This window comes from Drosophila pseudoobscura, chromosome 2 (assembly GCF_009870125.1).
Source record: "Drosophila pseudoobscura strain MV-25-SWS-2005 chromosome 2, UCI_Dpse_MV25, whole genome shotgun sequence".
NCBI lineage: Eukaryota > Metazoa > Arthropoda > Insecta > Diptera > Drosophilidae > Drosophila > Drosophila pseudoobscura.
In genome coordinates this window covers 1532267-1558128 of record NC_046679.1, presented here as the reverse complement: position 1 = coordinate 1558128, position 25862 = coordinate 1532267, and the positions used below count along the sequence as shown (strand labels likewise).

The 25862-nt window shown below is 44.9% G+C and overlaps 2 protein-coding genes and 1 long non-coding RNA gene across 15 annotated transcripts in view; 1 reads left to right on the top strand and 2 right to left on the bottom strand.

Moving 5' to 3' along the window:
- Sox100B overlaps positions 1–21480 on the bottom strand; it is a 23788-nt gene extending 2308 nt beyond the window's left edge. Inside the window, exons 1-3 of one of the 4 annotated variants that reach the window (XM_033378112.1) lie at positions 20843–21480; positions 20604–20719; positions 376–522 (exon numbers count right to left, since the gene is read on the bottom strand). In XM_033378112.1, the coding sequence (XP_033234003.1) occupies positions 376–522; positions 20604–20611 (155 nt within the window). In that variant the 5' untranslated portion in view covers positions 20612–20719; positions 20843–21480. Of the gene's footprint in view, positions 1–375; positions 523–10953; positions 11303–20603; positions 20732–20842 lie in introns of those variants that run through there. The other 3 variants (XM_015183064.2, XM_033378118.1, XM_001357540.4) reach the window with 3 other exon arrangements.
- Positions 18650–25862, top strand: dco (discs overgrown). Of its 9 annotated transcripts, none has more exons than XM_001357541.5 (4): positions 18650–18781; positions 19538–19682; positions 22368–22465; positions 22543–25862. In XM_001357541.5, exon 4 carries the CDS (start codon positions 22639–22641, stop codon positions 23956–23958), a length of 1320 nt encoding a protein of 439 aa, XP_001357578.3. In that variant the 5' UTR covers positions 18650–18781; positions 19538–19682; positions 22368–22465; positions 22543–22638; the 3' UTR covers positions 23959–25862. The 9 variants fall into 9 exon arrangements, with proteins under 9 accessions (XP_001357578.3, XP_003736201.1, XP_033234022.1 ...); XM_003736153.3 differs by having other exon boundaries at positions 22540–25862; XM_015183107.2 differs by lacking the exon at positions 18650–18781 and adding an exon at positions 18994–19381 and having other exon boundaries at positions 22540–25862.
- On the bottom strand, positions 19258–20492 carry LOC117183614 (uncharacterized). Of its 2 annotated transcripts, none has more exons than XR_004468743.1 (2): positions 20330–20492; positions 19258–19851 (listed from the first exon to the last, which is right to left on the bottom strand). It is a non-coding gene; the product is annotated as an uncharacterized lncRNA (long non-coding RNA). The 2 variants fall into 2 exon arrangements; XR_004468744.1 differs by having other exon boundaries at positions 20377–20492.

The window sequence follows — 25862 nt, the reverse complement described above, 5'->3', positions numbered from 1 at the left end:
ACGGTTTCAGCTCATACAAGTTGCGTTTTCAGAGCTGGTTCCAACACGAAACATCCAGCAGGCTGCCAGCCATGGAGAACTGTCTGCTAATGCAATTCCCTGTCTCGTCCGAGCCCTTAACCAACTATTCTCCACTATTCCGACCTTTTATTTCCCCTCCAAGTTGCATCTTTGCCCGCCACTCGGAGAGACGACAAGTGGAGCTTATAAAAGACACTTTCCAAGTGGTTCATGCCCCAACGTTTACGCTGTCGGAGACGTGCCCCTGCCACTGCTCACGCCCTCTCCCTTGCTCTGCCCTGCCTTTCGACTCGAGTGGCCGTGGTCCCCTCCCTCTTGTACATTTCTATCTCCGCACGGGGTATATGTACTTACTTCCACAACTTGCCCAGCGATTTGCTCAGCTCAGAGTTCTGCAGATGCGGATACTGCTTGGACATGACGCGACGAGCTGCCTGGGCCCAGACCATGAACGCGTTCATCGGACGTTTGATGTGCTCCTTCTTGCGGTCCGTGGGCGCCCTGGAAGAGGTTCAGAAACATCAGAAATAGGAAGTCAAAAAACAGAAATCAGAAATCAGAGAAGTGGCTCCCCACTGTTGGCTCAGTGGCGCAGTGAAATGACTTGCTGGCCAGCAAAATAGGTTTTCATTAATTGGAAAAAGAATGTCCACGAAACGAAACACTTTTCCACGACAACAACGAATAATGTCAAACTGAAAATTGCAATTAAAACTTTTACTTGCCCATGGGCTAGGCGAAAAAGAGCGTATAAAATAGGGAAAGGAAAGAAGAAGGAGAGAGAGAGCACTAGAGAAATGGAGTAAAACGAGAGAGAAGACAAGGCCAGGGGCCATGAAAGTTCAAATTTCAGTCAAAATATAGTTTCGCCTTTTTGCGATTGAGGATTGTGCAGCGCAGCGGGAAGTGGCAGTGAAACGAAAACAAAAGCAATCACGAAAATCCGGGAAAATCATCAAAAATCATTCTATTCAAGAGCGAAGAGAAGGGAAGAGAGCAGAAGAGAACAGAGAACTCTTCAAACAAGCTGCATCTTTCTGTTTGAAAATCGATTTTTTTTGCTCTAAATTTAATTTGAATTGTTTGAGTATTTGCCCAAAGGCTTGACACTGCATCGAGGGGCAGAGATAGTCGACTTTTGAATACCCATTACTTGGATCTTTCTTATATTTATTCTGTTGTGTTACAAACACCGGCTAAAAGATAGTATACTCTGATGCCCTACATTTTTTGGGGAATGTTTTGCTTCTCTAGGCCTCAGCCCCAGTCCTTTTACAAACGATCCAAACTCATTCAAATAAAACTGACGAGGCGTATGATAACTTCTTGGCCACAATGTGCTATGCATACGAGCACACACACAAACACAAATTTCTATACTCGTAGGATACTCCCCCTATCCTAATGGATGTCTCTCTCTTTCCATCACGGGTGTAGTATACGTATGTGTATCCCCCTCCCACACATTGTCTTTATCCAGAAGTATAGACTCATTTTTATTTAGCATGTTGTAGTACCAAAGACTACAATTGAGAGGACACCCAGATTGAATCAAAGAGATAGGCGGGGCAAGGGGCGGGCTGTTCGGATGGGATGGTACTAGGAGGCTGTACATAGTACAATGCCGGAGATTTCATCTCCTCCAGGGCCAGGGAGCCATGCACATATATTGAATTATTTATCCTAAGTAAACATGATCAGGGCAACAGATTTGTTAGGTAAATCTTTCAATTGAGTTGCCAGTAACTCTGTCTCTCTGTCCCTCTGTGTCTGTGTGTGTGTGTGTATCTGTGGGTGTATCCGATGGATGTGTTAATGCCTCCCCTCTCCCTCTCTCCGTGGAAGTTTATTTGATATGCCTGACTGCATCCTATGCCAGCCACAAAAAACTCAACTCAGCACAAAAAAAATACAAGACGCACCATCCACACCGTTTTCAATCAAAGCAAATCAATAAACAGGTGTTCTCGGGTGTTCTCTGGTGTGTGTGTTCACCGAATCCCTGCACTCAAAACGAAGCAAATAAATCAAAAATGGTTGAATATAAAATATAAAACAATATACGCATGCAGAGAAATGTGCTCCATACTTGCATGCAACATGCAGGTTGATTTTAGTTTCGAAAAAGTTTCCTACATCGTATAAATGTATGCAATATATACATATATAAACAAAATATAAGAGACTCCTGAGGGGTTTTATTGTCTGTTGAACTCTCTCAAAGCATACTTCAAAGTGGTATAAACTATTAAACGTGGTATTAAAAGATGATCATCTAAATGGTATTTCCTGAAAGTGAATGCGAATTGAATGTAATTTTATAAGCTAATTATCCGCAACTAAAAAACTATTTGTTTTTTTGGCTTCCATTTGTTAAACGCTTTCATTATTTTCCGATTAATAAGCAATTAATATAAAAGTACAAGCTGGACCTAAAATTAATCACAGTTCTATTTGGTCCATGAGAGTGCTACGATGTGCTTTCGACTGAACGTCCTCATTCAGCTCGTTGTGATGCTGTTATTGATCTTGGAAGTATGCGGCACCCTAACATCATCCTTAGTACAGATTTATAATGATACCATTTTCCAGATCACCTCCAAGTTCGAGTTCACAAACATCCAGTGCAATTCTTTGGACGATGACTTCAGCGGCATTGAAAACTGCTTTTTAAAGTCGGTGAATCGGAGCTACAAATATTTATCCCTGAAAGTTAACCTACACAAAAAACCTGTTTCGGAAATCAAAGTAAGTGTAGAAGCCAAAAGGCTTGAGACTTTTCCTCCTTCTATATAAAAATCCTTCTGTGGTTGTAGGTAAATGTTTCATTGCTGAAGCGATTCAATGGCTACAAGCCTTTTCTGTACAACATCACTGTGGATGCCTGCAAGTTCCTCAAAAATCCCAAATCGAAGCCCATTTTTAATTACTTTTACAGCTTCTTCATCACTCAATCGAATCTAAACCACTCCTGCCCCTACGATGTAAGTAAATGATTCCAATCTTCTGGATTTTGTTGATCTTTGAAACTATTCACGAATCCAGCACGATGTTATAGTGGATAGGCTCACTGCCGACTTTGTAAATCACAAAATTACGAAAGTATTGAGCTTTCCCGAGGGCGACTATATGGTGGAAACCAATTGGATGGCCAATGGCGTTAACCGGGCTCTCGTGAAAATCTATGGCACACTTTCGTGAATGACAAATCAAATAAATTTGATTGGATTGCTGGCAGTATATTTAACATGAGGTCATACCGATCCGATTTTGAAAATCAATAAACTTGAAACTCTATTATTCAAATAAGCGAATGCATTAAAGACATGAAGGTGCGTTTTTCTCTGTTTAAGGTTGAAACAATGAATGAATCCTTTGGCTTAGGTTTCAGTGGTTTTCTTGGTGCAAAGCTCTTCTAAGTCTCTCCCTATTTTGAAGACCTGCGTTCCTTACCCCCTGGTCTTTCTGCCTGGTCTTAATTATGGGTTTGGCTGAGCCCAAGCTTATTAAGCGATTAAAAACGCGCCCGGCGGCCAGGCTTGGGGAGGATTGTCGGCCCGAGGCTCTGCTTATCTGCCGTTGGTATCGTCGGCGTCGCGATCCCATCGCCATTGTATCCGTGTATCTATGTATCTGTGCATCTGTGTGTTGTTTGTGGATGCAACTCTCACGCTTGACAGCACGCTAATCAGAATCAAGTGATGTTCGTTTAGCTGTACTGGGAGATGCTGCAGTGCGCCTCATGAGGAATGGCAGCATCCCCCACAGGCACTTGGCAACTCAAGCACGTCTTCATTAAAATACACTTGCCGGTGAGGGTACTTGCGACTCGGACACGGTGTTTGCACTGCCTGAAAGCCAGGCCACAGTACACACAAAAGCCAATCGAGAGTATCTCAGGCTTCGTCTTCGAAAAATGAGACCCTTCCTGGCCCGTTTTCTCCGCCTGTTGTTGCATTCGGAGATGCGCAAATCTCATTAAGTGATATCTTCAAGTGGCCATTGGCTTGCAAGCGAAATATGAGAAATGGGCAGAGACCGCAAGGAATTTTCGTTTCGTTTCGCTTTTTCTTGCATTACGAGTATCTTTTCTTTCTTTTTGTTTTTTGCATATGCCAGAGATACGAGTACTTTGGCTCTTGTGGCGCATCTCTTTATCAGCCATGGACCATTAGTGGGTTTTGTTATTAAATTGGAATAAGTAGAGGGGGCTAGGGGGGAATACCCGCATAGTGTCCAAATATTTACAGCTTTAACAGAGCCCCACGAAAATCTCCATGCCCATTTTCGTTTCCAATTTGTAAGCGCATGTCAATGTGAGGACAAATGCGCCTAATTAGCGTCAGAGGAGGAGACGTTAGGCGGGTGGCGGGAGGCGGGAGACGTCTCAGCGATTTTCACAAGTTCACAAATATGAAATGTATCTAGCAGATACAGTGCGTGTAAACAAATTGCAGCAGCTGCAGCGCCGCCACAGCAGCTTGTTTGCTTAGGCAGGCCCCACATTTTCCCACGCACTCCGTCGCTTTCCGTCGTTTCTTCTTTTACGACACTTTTGTCCAAACACAAATTTGAGGCACATTGAAATGCATCCAACGGATGCAGTTGCTCGGAGACTGGCTGGCTGGCTGTCTGGCTGTTTGCTTTGCGGTCTTGCTTCACAAAAAAGTTAGTCCGAAAAGGTGGTCAAACACTGGGGCAGAGTCGGAGTCTCAGTCAGAGTCCCCGCCGATAAGGCGATAAGGCCTGCTACCGTGAGAGTTGCATCTGAGTTTGCTCAGCTTTTGTGTGCGGCTGTTTGCCGTTTGGCATTGACTTTGAAACAGTTCTGGGAAGCAGATAATCATCTGGGGTTTTCGGCTTGGGTTAGGTTAGGGATGGACTGGCCTGGACTGGCCTGGACTGGCGGAAGAGGAAACCCTTCGGAGCCCACATTGCTTTTAAGCTTTCGCTTTCCATTTAAGCCGACTCTTGGCCCACTTCATCCAGGGACCATTCTCTGTTATCATTTCATTTGGCGCTGCCTCTTCTCTTTTTTTCAATTTCCAAGTCAATTTATTTTTACAGCGACTGTGCCGCACTTGAACGAAGTGTCAGTGGGGGAGGGGGGCGGAGTGGGTGCCGAAAAAGGACACCCATTGACCGCCTGGGAACGGGAACGGGGAGGAGCACGGGATCTGGATAGGCGTGAACGTTGCCACATGCCTGGGATGGGATGCTTTGGGGCGTATGTACGAAGAGCAGGCAATGAAGAGCGACAGTTTAAGTGCCAGGCGGGAGCTCCTGCATCGTTGTTGTTGTTTTTCCTGTTTGTGGATATGCGGGTGGATGGGTGGCAGGGTGGAAGGGTGGTCGGACGCTTCATTGGGCCAACTACCCGTACAATCAATGCTGTATAGGATGTCAGCCAGCTAGGCGAGTATGTCCCTGACATTTGATGATTGTCATGGAGTGGCCCTGAGTCAAACGCATGGCCAACAATCACACTTTGCAACAAAAAGCTTCTGTAACAATATGAATATTTGTGGTTCAATGGATGGAAAATCGGATTAGAGTATTAGTGGAAATGCATCAATAATAAACTATAATCCTTTACTTACATTTCCATGTGTCAAGTGAGTCATGCCATAGCGAAAGGGACCACTCACAAATGCTTTGTGCGAATACCTTTGAATGATTCACCAAAATGCAAATGAAACTCATGAAAAATCTCCGTGTATCCATCAAGTTCCGCCAAATGTGATGTATTCCCATGGAGTCTAGTGTAAAAGACAGAGCTTCGCGCATTTTCATATATCGCAAAAATGGGATATTCGCCTTTGCCACACCTATTTGCCCCTGGGCGAGCAGCAGCGCTGAATGGATATCCGGCTAGTCCTCCATAATCTCGTGTGTGTTCCTCCCCACAGGACTCCCAGCACCATCGATGGGGGCGGACGGGGGGAGAGAGGACATCAATCCCTGAACTGTTGAACCCTTTTTCAAACGGCATATCGAACGGATTTGTAGGGAGCTGTACTTGGCCTAAAAGCTTACGGCCGGATCAGACATGCGTTCAATTTTTATGCGAAAATGTTGTTCAATATTTTGCAAAACACTCACAGAATGGAGAGAGGAGAGAGCAAAGAGCTGTGAGAAGTTCGGATACGCTTTAAAGGTTATTCGGTTATGCGGAAAATGCTGATGGGACAAGTGACAATAAGGGCCATCGAACGCACTTTGAATATTTACAATCAGTAATAATTGTAAGACACCAAGAACCTTCTGTGCTGTGTCTTATAACACCTTCTGGAACTGTGTTTCCCTTTTCCGAATGCGTCCCTTGGTACCAATACCCGCATAATAAAATGATGAACACACTCTTCACTCAGCTCATCAAACATCATTTGATGTTCCCCTTAAGCTTCCCCCCAGCCTTCACCGATTGCTCCCCAAACAGTTTCAGGATTTACAGGAGGCAGGTCCTTTTGCTGGTTTATCGGACGAATCCTTCAATCCCCCAACTGGCTTTTATTCACATCGCACAACATCAACGGTTCGCCGTGACTCATTCGAATGGCGGTTTTCGCCCAACTTTTCGGCCATTGTCGCGTTCACCTGGTCATAAAATCACCCAGCCTCCGCCTCTCTGGGGGGACACGCTACAAAATGATAAAAACACCCCGGGGGGGCGTATGCTCCCCTGGGTCGAATGGGGTTCGAAGGGTAGGAGAAGGTCCTGCAGATTCCTGCAGCGAACAAATTACCAGCCCCCGAAGTATGCTAAGCGAGGAGTCGTCGTCGTCGTCGTCGTCGTCGTCGTCGTCTGGAGGCTGAAAACTTTTTGGCTGGCATTTGCGGTTATGGCCACCGCAGCGACACCGACACGGACACACCGTGCCACAGCTACAAGAGCTACAACAACAGCAACAAAATCAATATTTGTCTTGTAAGCCGCACGTGTATCTCAGTTCGTTGCTGCTGCACAAAGTTTTGCCGGTCGCTCACTGGAAGGTACATATGTACATCCATAGGTTGGGGGTGTAGAGAAGGTTTTGGGGAAGGGATAGGGGTTGGAAAGGGATAGGAGTAGGTCTCGCTGGACCGGACAGGAGGTGGAGCAGCAACAGCTAGGACCATATGGAACATCCCACTGTGGAATCAATCAATTTGTGGAACAAAATCTATGGCATGTTCAAGCATTTTAGCCTGTTATTCAGATGATCGATTGATCGCTAGATGGAGATGCCACTAGCCATAGATCCGATAGAAATCGCTCGGTTTTCTCTTGGTGGTCCCATTGTGCCCCACTATTAACCGCACTGAAGGGAGTCACGTGGTCAGACCCTTCTCTGTGCTCTACTAAAGCTCCCTAGTCGCCCGCCGCCCCCGCATGGGGTGTACGAGAGTGTTGGTTTAGGCTGGCCGAGATGACTTGTTGGGGCCCATGTAAATTGACTCGTCGCCGCATAACCGGACAAGAACACCACCCCAGAAATAACTATGTAGAGCCTCTCCATGATATCAGAGCTGGGACCGGGCCGGGTCGGGCCGTGCTCCCCACCTGGTGGTCGTGGGGTGTGATAACACCTTGGGGCCAGACACCCAGATAAGCAATAAAATATTTATAGCTTCGCCAGAGTCCTACACGGAGTCGCGGTTCCTCCTGCGTATCCATATCTTATCGTCGAGCAAATAGAGTGCGGCGCATAAGACACCGAAGCTGTTGGCAGGAAGGGGCTGCTCCAACATGCAACATGGAGCTACCCTCGGGAAAGTATGGGGTGACTTGCACACATATGTATTATTTAATAACAAACCCTCCTATAACTATGTCTGTATCTGTATCTGTATCTATAGGTATGTGCGGGACTGCTCAAGTAGCTGGTCGGAATTTTGTTATTCCTATTTCTTTGGGTCTCGTTCCGATCCGATCCGCTCCCGAGAGTGATTCACCCGAAATTCATTTAACCAAATCAAACAAAAATATAAATTTTGATATGACTCTTGTGGTTTCGCCACCCCACCAGAGAGTGAGGGGGCCATAAAAAATTAGCAAAAAGAAACCACATTTTCAGCCTTAGGCGACACTTGCTATGCGCTTCATTCGGGGAACTTGGTTGATGGACTGATGGATTGATGGATGGAGAGGCGCAGCGAGAGAGTTCCCTCTCTCTTCCATCTCTTCTAATTTAATGTGGAATGTTGGTGTACGAATCCCACATATAATTGATGAGATGTTGACGGCAAAGAGCGGTGTTAAAGAGTCGAAAAATCTTCAAGAAAATCCAGCAAAAATCTTTTTTAAACGTGTTCTATAAACACTTCTTGTTTGGAGAGACTACTTTATGGCGCTTATTTGGCTTTTGTTATGCAAATGTATCTTTAAGTTTGAAAAGAGTTCCAAGAAATTGTGACACTTAAAGGGGAAGCTCTTCTGATGAGTCGAGGCATTTATTAGCTTCTAAAAACCTCGTGAATATGTTTTTTAATATTCGAATAATTAAAACATTCAAGGCTCATTTTTCTATTCCGTTTCTTATTCTGGTCTTCAAAGAAAAGTTTAAAACTCATCCAACTTAAACCCAGATCTGTAGTGTCCCACCGATAAGGTAGAATCCTTCCATCCATCCTCCCTTTTTTCACTTCAAAAGGAATCTTAAAGCATCTGCGCCCTCAAAAAGGGTGTAGCAATTAAATTCCTTCCATTTGCAGCATTCTTTAGAAATTACAAGATTTAATCCAGATCCCGGTGACAGGGGAATTCGGTTGAGAATTCGGTAAGGTGAGAGATAGTGGAGGAGGAGGAGGAGGAGGGACATGGCGATGTGCATTTAAGCGATTTTAAGTGGAAATAAACAAGGCTCATAAAGCGCAAGGTAAACAATTTCTAGTGTGACTATGGGGTGGCACAGGGGGGCAGAAAGGCGGCCGTCAGGGGGTGGGGGGTATGTGGTACTGTAGTAGAACACAACTGTGGATAGATAGAGGCAGGGCAATGGCGCCCATAAACGTATCCTTGTGCAAACACACACGTGCTCTTGACAGCGCTTTCTGCGCATTTTCCACTGCGGGGCCAGCTCCCACTCGCCCCCCTTTGAGGGGGGTGGGAGCGGAATACATGCTCGCCCCAAGGATGTTTGTCTCTGGCCATCAGAGAGGCCCCCATGGGGCGCTACGGCCCCATCGCCTGATAAGAAACAGCAACACGAGAACAAAGAAGCGACGAGGCAACAACTGACAAACGCAGACACGAAACAAAGACCTGGGCTTTGGGAGCCGAAGAAACAGATACCCTTGAAGATCTATCGTTCCTATCGTTAGCAAGAGGGACTTTTAAAGAGAATATTTTTGAAATTGCATTCACATAAATCCATCGACCGATTGTTTCTATGACATCTTGGCAGTTCCTAGTATCTGTGCAACGGATTCAGGCATTACCTGTCTGTTAAACTCTCAAAACTCTCATCCAAAGAAACAGAAGGACTAATAGAAGGAAATCGCTATATTGATTGCCGAATACTCGCATAATATTTTTACCGACAATGAGTCCTTGCTGCTCATTAAAGTAGTTGCAAATACAATGTAAAATCCATTAGCGTTAGTCATCTTACTCTCCGAAAGGGTATCACTGAAGACCAGAAGGAGGAAGCAGCCAGTCCCAGAAACTTTGCTAATTGCTGGACAAACACCAGAGGACGAAGACGAAGATTTGTGGAGGAACTAAACAAGATCTGACTGCCAAGGATCACAGAGATCAGGCCGCGGTTTAGCTACCGGCTTTCTCACGACCCGAGTCTCCAGAGTCTCCAGAGTCTTCAGAGTCCAGTCATCTTTTGTCAAGTGTCAACGGCAGGCAGTCAGACGATTCTGCTCCGTCTTCAGTTCCGTTCGGTACAGTTGATTGGGCTTACGTTCTGTTTGTGGTCGGGTACCCATTCCCATCCCCCACCCGGCTTCCCATCCCCCATCCCCCATCTTGTTAGCAGTTAGCATCTTTACGCTAAAAACATATTTATTCGCTTTTTATGCCTGAATTGATTTGTCTCCGTCGTTTTCTTCAACGTTTTCGAACATCTTTCAACGCTGTCGCACATTTATTGAAGCTTGTATTTCTGTGTCTCTGTATCTTGTATCTTGTATATTTTTCCTTTTCCTATTCCTATTCCTATTATTTGTGCCTTTGGCCAATTTGTTGCTTCCCCTGCCACACATATTCATCCATTTGTTGGTTTGTCCAATATGTGTGAATGTGTAAATTCATTCTATTTACATATGCCGACATATTCCCAATCGTTTCGTTCGCCTTTCCCCACTCTCTTACCTTGTTTTTCACTCCCTCTCTTTCTTTGCGGTTCGCCCAACATTTGTTTATCCAGTTAAATAAAAGAAGACCCATATGTCTCTAGAAATTGTGTTAATCAGCCAAGTCGCCAAAGGTGAGAGATCTGCTCGTATGCTGTACGCTTAGTCATTCATGGGTTCTGCAAAGGGTACTCGGAGGAGGTTCATTGAGGATCCGATCGGCTGTTAGGGAACTGGGTTATTGCCGGAAAATAGGGAACTGTTTATTCGAAAAGCAGCTTCCCCCCACCCAATCCCTGTCACAGATGTCTATACGATGTCTATACCTCCCCAAATTAGGTGTAGGTGTCCCTGGAAATACTGTGATTGTCTGTAAGGATCACAACCAAAAACTTCACGTTTCTGGACTACTTCGAGAACCAAGAACCAGTCGGTTCAGGAGCTCTAATTTCGGATAGATCCTCTTCCGATGTAGGGAGCCATGAGTTCCTTAAAATGAATGGAATTGGAGCCCCTAATAGGGGTGCCCCTAATTTGCAGAGACGAGTATCGTATTCTTCAACACTTCCTGAAACACTTCTTTAATGGATTTATGAGCTCCGTTTCACCATTCTTGGATCGATTGTTCCCTTTCTTTCGACCACTTACTTGGCTGAGGCCTGTACCAGGTTCCAGTCGTAGCCCTCGAGGACCTTCATGACAGCGCTGGTGATGCGCTCGTCCTCCTTGCGGCCGCCCTGCCCGGCGGCACGCTTCTGCTCTGCCTTCAAAGCATAATTGGCCAGAACCAGGGTCTCCACGGGCTTGGCCCGATCCTTGGCGCCGTTCAAGTCGGGACTTTCGCTCATCTCCCCACCGAAAGAAATTACTTCAGATCTACGTATATTCAACCACCGACGGCAAGTGGCGACATAAACTCATAAACACACTTAGATCGCGCGACACACAGAGCTGTTCGTCCGCTGTTTTGTTTTTTTTTTGTTTTTCACCCACACAGATCTTGAGACGATACGATACGATACGATACAGTGCCAGTACGAGACACGACGCGGCTGACGAGCAAACTGCGACTGATCTTTGGGGTCCGGAGCTGGAGCTCGGCCCGAGTGGCGGCCCCCAAGACGAGCTCGGCAAACGCCGTCGGATCGTTCAGATAAGCTAAAGACGGTGGTTGGTTGGTTGGTTGGATCGTTAAATGGGCGGAGGGTGAAGGTCGGAGGTTGGAGGGACTGGACTGCCGCTGACGATACGCGGCGGGGGCGAACATAAAAATCGCGGTACGCGTGTAAACATTAACATGTTCATGTGAAATTAGGCGGACCCGTCCCCGTCCCCCGAGCGGGATCGAAGATCGTGGGGATGGGGATGGGATTGGAACTGGGACGCTCGGGGGATCGGTTGACGCGACTGTCGCACAGCGAAGAGCTGAGAGATACATGAACATAAATCGAAATGGAAACAGAAACAGAAATTAGTAACACTTTACAGCCACATGTGGATTTATGACACCTCGACATCGGTTCGGGTCGGGGGTGGACAGCGCTCTGCGGCTGGGACTCTCGGAATCGTTAGAGACCTGCCACTTGTTGCAGCTGTATTTGTCGGGGGCGGTGGTGATTCGGTGTCTGAATGGGGCTTAAGGGTTGAGGGCATAACTAACGTTAATGAGGAGCCGATAAGATCATTAAGGACTTAAGGGTAAGCACAAGTGAATGGAATATTTTAATAATTGACGGCGGTAGGGGGCTCGATCGATCAGAAGATCGATGGGTTCCCAGGGGTTACTTTTGTGGATCCCTTATATATTTTGATAAGGCTTTATAGCAGGTGTATTTTTATCTGAATTAGGGAAAGTATTTCTTAAATATTACTCTAAATTGAGGATCGTTTGGGCAAGCAATGTTTCCTTCACTTTAATTAATTTTAGTTTAATTCTGTTTAAATTGTTTACAAAGGACTAAATGACTAAAGGACCAGGCTTAACCAGACCTAAGGAAGAAAACTGATCCCGTGAGATCTTCGGCCATTAAAACTTATCAATTTCTTATAACAAATGTCTTAAATAAATCAAAACTGGAACCTGTAATCAGATTTGGCTTGGAATACTGTTGAAAAATTGGTGCTCCGTCAAAATAAGTTTTTGAAAATAATACTTAATGGATGATCGGATCAGGTGATCTGCCCGGATCCACTTTGCTCCGGTTTTTCGTTATTCGAAAGACCTGCCACACACCCCTCCCCTTGAAAAGAAAGGAGAGACGAGAGGCCTATTCATTTCACGATCGTAAAACCCCGAAGAAGTGTATTTTTGTTACGCTTTTGTTTACCAGCTGGTTTCAACTGGAAGTTATAGTATATCTGTATCTGTATCTGCATCTATCGAATAACTTTTACCCGGCAGATTGGGGGGTTTTTACAACTTTATAATTTTTACAACTCAATTAACTTTTTTTCAAACGCCGCCGGCTTCGATGCGAAGAGCAGATCGAAACAAATCGAAGTAACAAAAAATTAAACAATAAAACAGAAAAATGCATAAACGGAATCATAAATACCTAGACCATTTCAGATACTCTCTCCCCCTCTCTGTCCCCCTCAACCAGGGATTAACAGCCGAAATTATTAAGAGCCAAAGGAATATAATATCAGGAAAGGAAACCAAAACGAAATCAAAAACTGAAGTCAAAGCAGCGCACGTTTTTGGAAGTGTCATAAAAGACATCAAAATGAAAATTATATAGTACTCAATAAAAAACAAAACATCGGCTTGAGCTAGAGATGGGCACTCGGCGTGATCTCAATGCACGAACACGAACACGAAGCTACAGATCTTGCAGATGATCTTCGATCATAAATATCTGAATATTTCTTTATTTACAATCTTTCTTAAGATATTTTACTTAATTTTGTATGTTAGGTTGCAGTTTGGTTATCCGGGAGATTCAGAGTGTGTACTCTGTTAGGTCTGCAAGAGACCATGGCCTGTTAGATTTAAGGCTGGTTCGTGTTTCTTCTTTCACAAAGGTAATTTTTGTATCTTTGTGTATTCGCAATGTTTTTGATTGGTAAAATAAATAAATAAATAGATGAGTCACGAATTGGATGCCCATCTCTAAGTAGATCCTACGAATACGAAGTCTTCGTCAGAGCTGCGTCAGCGGCGACGTCGACGTCGACCTCTCAGTTCGGTGAACTGCAGAGCAACTGGAAAATTGATTCGCGTCTAGAAAAATTTAATGTTTCCAGCCTCTAAAAATTCCCTCGCTCCCCCCGCACTCTTTCGAGCCCACTCCCTGCTTGCGGCACACTTCAAACGCGAAAATCCACTTGTTGATAAACGAAAAATGTTGAGAGCGGGAGCTGAAAAAAGTGTGCAAAAAATATTTTAAATTAATTAAAAAATACATACATATTCAAAGGAAATATTTTTAGTTTTTTGAGGGATTTCATAATCAAATTGGAGCAAATGCATCCCCCGATGAGTGTGGAGGGTGGAGTAGGGGCAGCAGCAGCGGATGCTTGACAATTTGCGACATGGCATGAAATCGCATTATTTGATCTAAGCCGCCGACAGGGGCAGCGGCAGCGACGCCGGCAGAGGAAAGCGCAGCAAGCAGCAGCAGCAGCAGAGACAGCGCTAAACGAAACCAAATGGCGCATTCGTAGGCTGTTCCGTTAGATGAAGAAGCGGTGTGGGGTGGGGGGGAGTGGGTTAAAAAGAAGGCACAGAAGAAGAGGAAGTATGTGGAAGACAGCAGCCGTGCGACATGTGTTTGTGTTGCGGAAATATTTTATAAACAACAAAAGGAAACGAAAAAGAAGGAGGAAGAGTGGGGAAATATGCAAAAGCAATATAAAAGCACTGAGAGAAATGATTGCTGGTGATTAAAGCACACGCAAAGAAAAAAGGACTGAAATTTTGATATTTTCACTTAGTTTTAAAATATTTATGCTATTCATTTAATTTTCTCTCAGTGTACAGTGCAATAATCTTTTACAGATATTTTACTCATAATTTTAGATCATTTTTATAGTCATATTCATAAGTTTTTCTCATAGTGCAGCCCACTTGTAGCCATCCCGCTCTGCCTGAGACCATTTGAGAAGACACACGCGCGGTCTCTCTCTCTCTCTCTCGGACTCTCTCCCGCTTTGTTTTATCAGTTCACACCTTAATTGCCGTTCGGTTTCAGGTTCGTGCCGACGACGGTTTTCCATTCGCCCACGATCTTTTGCATGTGAATGTGTGAGTGCGTGTGAGAGTTACTGTTGTTGTTCCACTGCTTCGTGGATTTGTTTTGTTTTTCATTCCATTTCTCAACCAATCAGAGTCGAGGCGTGGCTTCCAGGCGATCTTAAATGCAATTAACAATAAAAGTATATCCATAGAACAGATTTTCGATAGATATTTGCTTTGTTTTACCTCCAAGAAGTCTGATTTTTTAGCTAACTCAATTCTGAACTCTATTTTCCCTCCACACCAACGAAAATGGTTTATCAATTTTGAAAGATTGCTTATCTACCCCAATCAATTCCAGAAGCACCAGAACCACCTCCCATATGGATGGATGTGTATCTGTATCTCCTTTTACCCGTTGCTTTTGCTTTCCCATTTTTTATGTCACATTTTCTTGGGTGGGTTTCACATTCGTGGGTTGGCATGATGAGGGGCGGTTAGGGTTAGCGGAGCTAGGGGGGCGCAACAGTCTAATGGAATTCACACGTGTTCCGCTTTATGGAAACGACAGGCAATAAAAAAGCATTCCGGCACTCGCTGGCGCAGGTATTTGGTTACTGCTGTAGCTCGGGAATTTTCAAATTGGCATCTGCAACCCCTTTTTTTGGGGAATTGATGGGAAAATATTACATTTGAGAAGGCTTCTTTTTCTTGGTGTGTGAGGGGCGGCAGGAGACTGGATACCGAATTTGGTTGCTCTAGCGTTTGCAGTCTCTGAGATCTAGGCACTCTTCGGGACGAATAGATGGATGGACAAGCAGACGGATATGGCTATAGAGACTGATTCTGATCAGGAATGAATATATATATACATTGGGTATGTATGTATTTACTTGAGATACAGAGAAGAGTCGACATGCATCTTACATGAACTCTACACGTCGCTAGTCAGCGCCATCTGTTAGTCGTTACATTAAACGGAAGTTTTCTAAGCGATAGCTATTGTAACAAATAGTTAAAAATTATCGTTGCAACTATCGATTGTGGTGGCACTTTGTCGTTAACTTTGATAATTTTCAATTTTATATAGAAATCCAATAAATGCAAGTATTTCGAATAGGCCAATCATGTATAGAATTGATTCATCAATCGTACAAAATTAAGTGGGCATGGCTAAATGTTCTATATAGATAGTATTATTCCACGGAACAAAGAATATGAGAAAATTTTAATTCGCCGCAGTTCGCTTTAGCAACAATGAGTCTCATTCCATGCACAAATGTTGCTAATTCAATGCACAAATACCCTGGGGGAAATGGATGTTATAGAATTGTGAATACGTTTGTCTTCCAAGGCTCCGTAGGTATCAGGATCGACATAAATATACACAGGACACTAATAATGTACTTGAATATGTCTAAAGAATATCAATTTGAGAAAAGGTCTTAATAAATTTCGCTTGATCTTCATATAAAATTAGCGAAATAGGGTGTACAAAGGGCTATACACGCATCACGTCTTTAAATACCAGCAACATTGCGACTCTTTTTTGTTGAACTTTTTCGTTTAAACCTTTTTTTACAATAAATACAATAAAAGCAAGGATTAAGAATACACCAGTTAAATAGAAAATTGATTCATCAATCGTATAAAATTATGTGCGCATGGCTAAATGTTCTATATAGCTGGGAATATTCGACGGAATAAAGAATTGAGCAATTGGAATGATACTCGTTTGTTTATGCTACTGTTGTATGAACATAAGTGCCTTGTGCGTCTGCCTACAGTGGCTTCAAATGACAGTAAGTCCTGATGTCACAGGGCACTCCCAAAAACAGCCGCTGTTCCACGGCTATTCCGTGCTTTCCACCTTCTTCGCATTTACAGTTAAAGTCGAGCCACAGAGTCTGCAGCGATGCCGAAACGACCAGCGGCGCCCTTTGGCGCAGTTGTGGCCCACTACTCCCTGCCTCAGCCACCAGAAGACGAATTTCATAGGAAAACAATTGAAAAAGGAGGAAAAAGAACAGACCCTGGACGGCATCTGGACACCGGCGTCTTCAGGATTCTGGCGTCTGGTGCGATGGAAAGACGTGGGGAATGGGGCCTGTTCTCGCGTCGGTCCGATGCGGAGGCTCATCTCATCGAGATCACCCGCGTGGATGGCAGCCGTCGTGCTTTGTGGAAGGGGGGTGGAGAAGCCGCGTTCCCTCGTCCTCGAGACGCGTCGCGGGTGCATGTCTTGAACAGAGTCGCCTCGGACTCCATAAGCCGCGCCACGATGGACGAATCCGAGCTGCAACCATAACCGGGAGCTCATATTCCTCTACTGGATGACTAGGACTACTGGAGCGACTGGAGCACCGGGGACTTTGATCAAGACTGGCCAGAGCCGCAGCCTCGCTAAGGACGTGGCCTGCAACCCTCCCAGCTACGACAGACTGCCCGAATTAGCTGCTGCCGGTGTCCGGCAAGATTATCCGTGCCCAGGCTCCGAGCTCTCTCTCCCTATTCAGCTGTGTTCTAAAACGTTGCCTCTTATAGCTTCCTGGGCGAACACGCCGAAGCCTCGAAGCGTCTGCTCTTCTGGACAGATATCAGCAGCCATCAGGCCATCATTCGGGCCCGAGTCGATGGCAATGAGCATGTGGACCTGGAAGAAGTCACGACTCTGGCCTTAGACCAACAGTCCGATATCCCATGCGTATCGATGTTAGTAAGCAACCAATATTGGACACCTTTGGACCTTTGTAATCTCCTGTTCCCCCTTTACAGAAAAATCCGTGCTTCCATGCACATCTCGCAGGTCTCTGCCTTCGGGAGATTTGTGTCGGACGATAAGACCGGACTGGAGAGGAGCGCAATCACACCTGTCTGCACAGTCGCACAAAGTGTTTCCACATCTGCATGGCCAGCGGGGTATGACACGCAGTATTCACGACGTATGCTCGTGCCAGATTCTGATGCTCTGATGCTACTGGAGGGCAAGGAGAACTACGGCGTCTATCCGGACAGAAAATTTTAAGTGGCGGGAGTAGTGACATAAAGAACGACTGTATATCCGCCTTCTGGCGCTGTGACGAAAGGACTGCCCGGCGGATCAGTTCAGCTGACAGTCAACCGAGGGCAGAGACAAGACTCTGATCTGCGATGGTACCACCAGTGACAACTGTGACAATGTCCACGATGAGGCCGACTGCTGCAAGCGACCTGAGAGTTTCAGTGTCCCATCAACCAGGTGAGTGGAAAGACACGATATCTGCCCAAATTCTTAAACTAACAATATTCTACTCGCCCTTCCCACAGCTTTGCATAACGGCCAAGCAGATCAAATTGTATCAACTCAACCCAAGCCCAAAACTGTTAATCTCCTCTATCACAAAGAAATTTTACAATTTATTGTCTTTTTACAGATTACATATATACAGGAAATTATTCAAGTGCATGAGTAGGTCCGAATATTTCGATCTCTGTAAATTACGTACGTTTCAAAAATAGTTTGGAAAAGAGTATCTTCATGTTAACTAAGTAGGGTATAAAAATGTCCATACTCCGGTTGATAAGCAACAAGTCTTCAAATACCAGTCGCATTGACGTGACAACATTGCGACTGGTTTTTTGTTGAACTTTTCTGTTTTAGTCAAAATAAAAAAATGGGATTATTTAAAAGTACCTTATCTTGTAGAAAATTCATTTATAAACAGGATGAAACTATGTGGGAAGAGCTGAAGGAATATCAAAATTGAGCAATAGGAATGGTTGCTCACTTACGTTTTATTTGTTTGACCCTTTTCGCTAAATCCTTTTTTTATACACAATCTAATGAAAGCGAGTATTTAACACAAACCAGTCAAGTAGAAAATTGATTGATTGATCGGAGAAAATTATGTAGGCAGAGCTAAGGGTTCTATCTAGCTAGTAATATTCAACGGAATATAAAAATCGAGGAATATGGTTTCCAATCCATGACGGCAAACGATTAACCCGTTGTAGACCAAGGAGGTATTTTAATATTCCACCGAATGGAATGAAAATTTAATCATTTTAGTGCAGTCCAGGTGAAAGATATCGTGTTTTCTTTCAAGTTCAGAGGCGAGATGCCATGGACCTAAAGAAGAATTTACAATCAGCAATATTTGCCGCCATTTACCTCAATTTGTTCCCCTGTATAAATAGAGGGGGCTTAAGAGGGCTAATTTCGGGTTTTTATCGGTATCGAAAATCAAGATGGCGTATAAATGTAAAATCGACAAATTGTTAAGCAAATTGTAAAAGAAAAGCGCGCTTCTGCTGCAAAACGTAAGTTTTCGTCAACCTAATTGCCAACATTAAGTGCAACCTAAAACGCAGTGTAAAATGCGCGTGAGAAAAGGGGCCCCATAAGAGATTTCTCGGCCAGCAGCAGGCTACTTTTGTGTGTCGTATGGCTCGTGGTGTGTGTTTGTGTATGCCAGTGTATTGGTGTGAAAATGCTGAAACAGTCAGACTAGAGCAACGTGCTCCCAGTAAAAACACCATAGGTGGAAGCGAGACAACCCCTGTTCGACGAATGAGCTGCCGTATGTGTGTGCCAGGGCAAACGACTCTCACATAAGTTTTAGGTTTTTTCGTCATTGTCGTCGCCGCAACTCCGTTTTCGACATTATTTTCTTAACCGTTTAATGCACTTAAATTGTGTCTTTCCTTTTGCGTTAGTTGTGTGTGTTTCACCTCCGTGTGCGTGTGTATCCCGCCCCTACCGCCCTCATGAAAACAAAGAGGAAATATACAAAAAATTTAGTTCATCGAATGATTAACCATTACTCATATGATTTTAATGGCTTTAACAAATGAAGAAATGTATTATAATTGTTAATACCATTGCGTAAATATGTTGCGCTTGCGTGTGGCCCAAAAAATGTGAGTGTGTTTGTGTGCCTGTGCATGAGTGTGCCTCTGCGGTTGAGGTGAAGCGCGGGGCGCCAGTCCAAAAACAAGTCTTGTGTAAAAAAAAAAACAAAGAAAACTGTGAATCAATCCAATTAAACGATTTGAAAAAAAATTCTATGTTTTCAGTCGAATTGAGCGAAAGTAAGGAAGAAAGAGAAGAAGAAGCAGTGAGTGCAGCACACACGAACGCCAGCAGAGGAGGCAGCAGCAGCGACGCAGCAGCAGTGGAAGTGCAAGTGCAAGTAGCAGCGGGACGAACGGGATAGCCAAGGTAGGCGCCAATAGCCCCTGCCACACTTCTCTCCCTCCTTATCATAGTCGTTTCGTTTTGTGTCAGTGCATTTGTTTTGCCGTTAGTTGTGCGGTCGTCCTCGAGCTTCACCATCGGCCGCGAGGCCATTGACTGCGACGCCGACATCAGCGACTCATAAAATGAATTACTAAAAAAAACATAGAAAAATGTTTTTGTAAGCAATGCATTGCAATTGTTTTTGCGTTTTTTATGGCGCCCCGCTGTCTTTCTGTTTAAACAACTGTTCTGTTCCCCCTGCCTGCGGCTCTGCTTTTGCCTCTGATTCCTCTTTGTTCTTGGGGTACTGTGTTGGTGTGCAGGCGGAAGCTTTTTCGGCACCCGCCAACGCAACGTGCAGCTGTTTTTGCCAAAGAGAGCATACAACCAATTGTTACCCTGTACAAACTTTAAAGAGGGATTGTTGATGGCCCTTTTACTGTTCTCTGAAGAACTCTCTAACAATATCCGAAATACGAGCGCGCCAAGCAAACCGTATTTGTTTGTCTAAGCCGTTTGTGGAAAACATATCGAGAAAGAAAATTCTCTTCCATATTGCACATTCCAAAAATAAAACATTCGATCAGCTGTTTTTTCCTGTTGTTCGGGTCTATGTCACGCAAACTTACACTCGCTCCCGCCTCCACCCATGCAGACAGAAAACACAAACACCTACCCGTGCATAGACATTGCGGCTATCTCGCTTACTCGCCTGGCTGTCGGGCTCAGAAAATAGAACTCGTATTAAACGCACTGTCAAACGGTACTTTCGGTAAACGAGAAGCCAACTGTGTGAGTGGGAGGGTGAGAGATAGAGAGAGAGAGGGACACGCAGCCAGAAAAGTGTTAAATAAATCAAAGAAAAAAGCTAAAAGAAAGCCAACGAAAACAACAACAGCATACCTGTGCATAGACAAGTTTTTGAGGTTAGAATTGACTGGTGGCGGCGGCCCCCCAACTCTGCGGCGTAGGTCAGAGCGGGAGAGAGAGTGCGATGCGTGAGTGGTCAAAGAAAGCGACTGCAAAGAGAGGTGCGAGAAAAGGCACGTACATGTGTGTGTGTGTGTAAGAGTGCAATCATAATGGCGCCCAAAAAGCACATCTAGAAAAAACAACAATTAAATTTAATTTTTGTCACTTACTATGCATATTCCGGTGAAAACTCGTCTGTTTCTTTCTGTGCTTACTCTTCCGCAACTTCATTTCATGTCTGTTTGTTTTTGTTTTTGTGTTTGTTTTTTCACCTTCGGAAAGTGTCATCTAAAAGGCACTTTTTAAAAGCCTCTATTTGATTTCTTCTTCTCCCCTTTGTCACTTGGTTTTCTGTCTCCAACCACTCTCTTCTCATACAAACGTACAAATCTTTTATCTACATATGTATCTTTGTTTTTTGTGTTTTTTTTTTGTCGGTTGGCTTTGTTAAACTCTTGTATACCCTTGCAGAGAGTATAATGATTTTATCGAAAGAAGCGTATCCGTCCCCATAGAGCATATTCAATGTGTTCTGTATATAGCCATGATTGGTCGTTTTTATGAACAAAAAGCCCTATTTTTTGCTGCACCGCCAATTAAAGATCGGTACGAAAGGGTATCAAAAGCTTCGGCCCGAGAACTAGCCGCCAAATTTCCTTTTTTCTTGCATGCTTCTAGCTTATTCATGGACTGGAATGATGGGCTGTCCTTAAAGCGGGGAAATACACTGTCCAACTGCGTCAGTGAGTTAGTGTTTCCTACAAACCCTTTGAATAGCATTGTCGTTTTCCCCTCGCCCCAAGAAGCGTCAAAGCCACACATGCATGTCCGTTTCGAGGAAATCTATTACATCGGTGCTAGACACATCGTGTAACAATAATCATCTATACAATCAGGAGTCCATGACGCACATTTCGGAATAATAAACTCTATTTTTGTGCTAGGTTCGGGTTCGCGACTGACCTTATCTCGCACTTTGTTTTGCATATTCGTAGATTGGGCGGCAGCCTGCCAAAGTGTATTAATATGAGGTGAGACATTGCTGGACTGAGGTACTTTTCCTGTTTGGAGATCAACTGTACAAAAAAGGAACACAATTTATGATTTTGAAAAGTTTTTCCCCCATTTACAAACACAAAATGGTTCACCCCACACTATTGCACCTTGCATCTGGCTTTAACATATGCGAAACTGTAGTTGTGTTGCCTTTGCTTTGTGTTCGCTCTCGCGCTCGCGCGCTCTCTCTCTCCCTTTCCCACTTTTGTGTGCTTGTCGACCTGAGCGGAGCTTAGGCGCTCTTTCCGCGCGCTCTTATCCAACTGTCACATCGGCAGCTTCTTCCCACTTCGCATTGTGTTATCTGCCTTTTGTATTGTCTCATTTCACTTCGATTCCAGCAGTGGCACCCCACACCACCCCACGCCACCCGGTACCTCAGCTGGTGGGACTCTGTGAGCAATAATTCTTATCAGAGACAAAATTGAAAAGAACTGACGCTGCACTTTGTTTTTGGAGACATACTCGTACGTTTTTTGGAGAGTCAGTGCTCGTTGCTGGCCCTGTGGCTGTCACGTCGCGTCGCTCATTTACCGCTATAACGGCATTGACAAAGAGCGTGTAGAATAGAGCATGGGGACTGGAGGGACTGCAAGCCGATACTCATACTCACAAAATGTCGTCTCTTTTTTATTTTAGCAACAATAAAGCCCTGAAGCTGAAGCGACTGCCTAGAAAGTTATAACAAGAAGGCCAAAAAGCTGAGGAGAGGAGCTCTGACGAGAGGACAGCGCAAGGTTTGTGAAAAAGGAGCAGAGTGATGGCCCGAAAAGGTGGATAAAACTAACTTTTGACTTCTCCTACCCTCCAGCAGCAGGCAAGGCACCGCATATCCACACACAACACTGTCTCTCTCTCTCACGTAGAGGTTAAGCACTCTTTCAAACACACACACAGAAGCACAGACAAAATGGAGCTGCGCGTGGGCAACAAGTACCGTTTGGGCAGGAAGATCGGATCGGGATCCTTCGGAGACATTTACCTGGGAACCACAATCAACACTGGCGAGGAGGTGGCCATCAAGCTGGAGTGCATCCGCACAAAGCATCCCCAACTGCACATCGAATCGAAGTTCTACAAGACAATGCAGGGCGGGATCGGCATACCGCGGATCATCTGGTGCGGCAGCGAAGGTGACTACAATGTCATGGTGATGGAGCTGCTGGGCCCCTCGCTGGAGGATCTGTTCAACTTTTGCTCGCGCCGCTTCTCGCTGAAGACGGTGCTGCTGCTGGCGGATCAGATGATATCGCGCATCGACTATATCCACTCGCGCGACTTCATCCACCGCGACATCAAGCCGGACAATTTCCTCATGGGCCTCGGCAAGAAGGGCAACCTAGTGTACATTATCGACTTTGGCCTGGCCAAGAAGTTCCGCGACGCCCGCTCCCTGAAGCACATCCCCTATCGGGAAAACAAGAACCTGACGGGCACGGCCCGCTACGCCTCGATCAACACACACCTGGGAATCGAGCAGTCGCGCCGCGACGATCTTGAATCCCTGGGCTACGTCCTCATGTACTTCAACCTGGGCGCCTTGCCCTGGCAGGGCCTTAAGGCGGCCAACAAGCGCCAGAAGTACGAGCGCATCTCAGAGAAGAAGCTCTCCACCTCGATAGTGGTGCTCTGCAAGGGCTTCCCGAGCGAGTTCGTCAACTACTTGAACTTCTGCCGGCAGATGCACTTCGACCAGCGCCCCGACTACTGCCACTTGCGCAAGCTCTTCCGCAACCTGTTCCACCGGCTGGGCTTCACCTACGATTATGTGTTCGACTGGAATCTGCTCAAGTTCGGGGGCCCGCGCAATCCCCAGGCGATCCAGCAGGTCCAGGACGGCACCGACGGCCAGGTGGGCCACGATGCAGTCGTCGCGGCAGCTGTGGCGGCGGCCGCCGCCGCCTCCTCGCACCAACAGCAGCACAAGGTGAACACGACGCTGGCCACAGCGGGCGGCAGCACGCAGCAGCTCCTCGGCACCAGCTCCCAGGGCGGCCAGACCCTAGCGATGTTGGGCGGCGGCGGGAATGGAGGCAGCCAGCTTATTGGCGGCAACGGAGGCCTCAACATGGACGACTCGATGGCGGCCACCAATTCATCGAGACCGCCCTACGACACACCGGAGCGCCGTCCCTCGATACGGATGCGCCAGGGTGGCGGCGGCGGTGGAGGCGGTGTCGGCAGCATCCAGAGCGGCGGTGTGGTGGGCGACGTGCGGAACGCTAAATAATATTTTATGGTCTAGATGCAGCAGCGCTGGACACAGTAGACAAAAAACTCAGCAACTATACGTGTAGAATACATAGTTATATATATATGACCAATATATATATACACCAACACACCCACACACATGCTTTATATATGCCGTATAATGCAGGATGACCTGGTCCCTGCCCCCACAGACACACATACACACATCGAGAGAGGAAGAGGAAAATAAGGAGATAGCATTGAAGTGGAGATGAGATGATATGAGAGAAGATGAGCGAAGAGATGATGAGAGAAGATGAGCGAAGAGAAGATGAGAGAAGATGAGAGAAGATGAGCGAAGAGGAGCGAAGAGGAGAGGAGCAGAGCGGAGCGGAGCGAGCGCTTTTCTTGATTTGTACATTTTCGTTTTGTTGCGGCTTTGACATGGACGGACTTCCGCTCCCGGAGGATCGAGATAGGGCGTGGCAAAGCTTATTAATTAATTACCTAGACTACGATTAATTTAAATTATAATTTTAGTTGATAAAACGAATGCGCCAAATGGCTGCAAGACGGATAGAATCGGATAGCAACATCTTCCACATACACACACACACTCAAGAAGATCAGTAGATCATGGGAAAGGGGTGAGCGGCGGGAGAGATAGGGAGAAAGAGAGAGAGAGGAGGAGGAGGAGCAAAGAGCTAGCATTTAACTACAGTACTGTACGTTTACACTGTGCAACACAAGAACACGACACGACACTAAGCCACACACGCTTGAAAAAGTGCATTTGTGCCCAAATCTTCCTCTTTGCTGAATTTTTTTGTTTGTTAATTTTTTTTGTTTGTTTCCACTCAGCCCCCGCCCCCCACTGAACGTTGATCACTGAACAAACCAACAAGCAAACGCTGATTTATATTCAATGAAGAATATATAGAAACGATAGCTGTAGTGTGGAAGCCCTATCATTGAAACAAAATTTGAATGTAAGTGTAATATTTGTGTAAAAGAAACAAAGGACACTCCACTCGTCGGGGTGTCCCTAACCTTAGTCTAGAGATCTAGCGATAGCGAAACCCGATGCAACCCCAACCCCAAACCCCAACCAATCCTAGGTTAAGCGATCCCCCCAGTTACAGATAATTTTGTCGGGGCACTGTCATTACGATATCATCGATGAGAGGGTTCTTTAGCTTTAAGCATAAATCTGATTTGTAATGACCCACACCCCGCACCCCCCAATATGTTACCATATATCTGCTACAACCATATATATATATATATATATATATATGCTAAATACTTTTATGGTCTGCGCTTTTGCTGGATGTGTTCATATATTTCTCCATTGAAAACTGTTCAACTGCGCGCATTTCTCGAGTAGAAGAAGGGATCCTTCCATCAAGAGGATCGACCCCAAGGGATGTAACTAACATAGAGAACATATGAAAAACAAGCTAAAAATAGCAATAGAGAAAACAAAACAACAAACAAAAAACATTTGCATTAACATTTCGAGTAGAAGAACCCGTCAGTCGTCGACGGGCACTAAAATTACATAACGCTAGCTAATAAATTATAGCTATAATATGAAATTTGTCTATAAGTAATACCAAACCGTAAAAAATAAAACAAAAAATGCAAAAAAAAATTAATTCTTAATTTCTAAATGCGCCAAGAGAAAAGGGGTAACAATTATATATACTATATAATATATATATATATATATAAATATATAATAACTATACGAACTATATCTTATGAGAACACGTAAAAAACAATGTAAAACTCCACGGACGATGGACGTCAGCCTCTAAAAAATATGAAGAACACACCACAAAGGACACACGAACCGAAAAGCAAAACATATACAGAAATCAGATATATCAGACCGCAAGAAACTTAAATAAAAATGCATTACGTGATATTTCTTATAAA

What these genes read in the sequence shown, in the direction of transcription:
- dco (XM_001357541.5), top strand. Translation starts at nt 22,639, where the DNA reads ATGGAGCTGCGCGTGGGCAACAAGTACCGTTTGGGCAGGAAGATCGGA.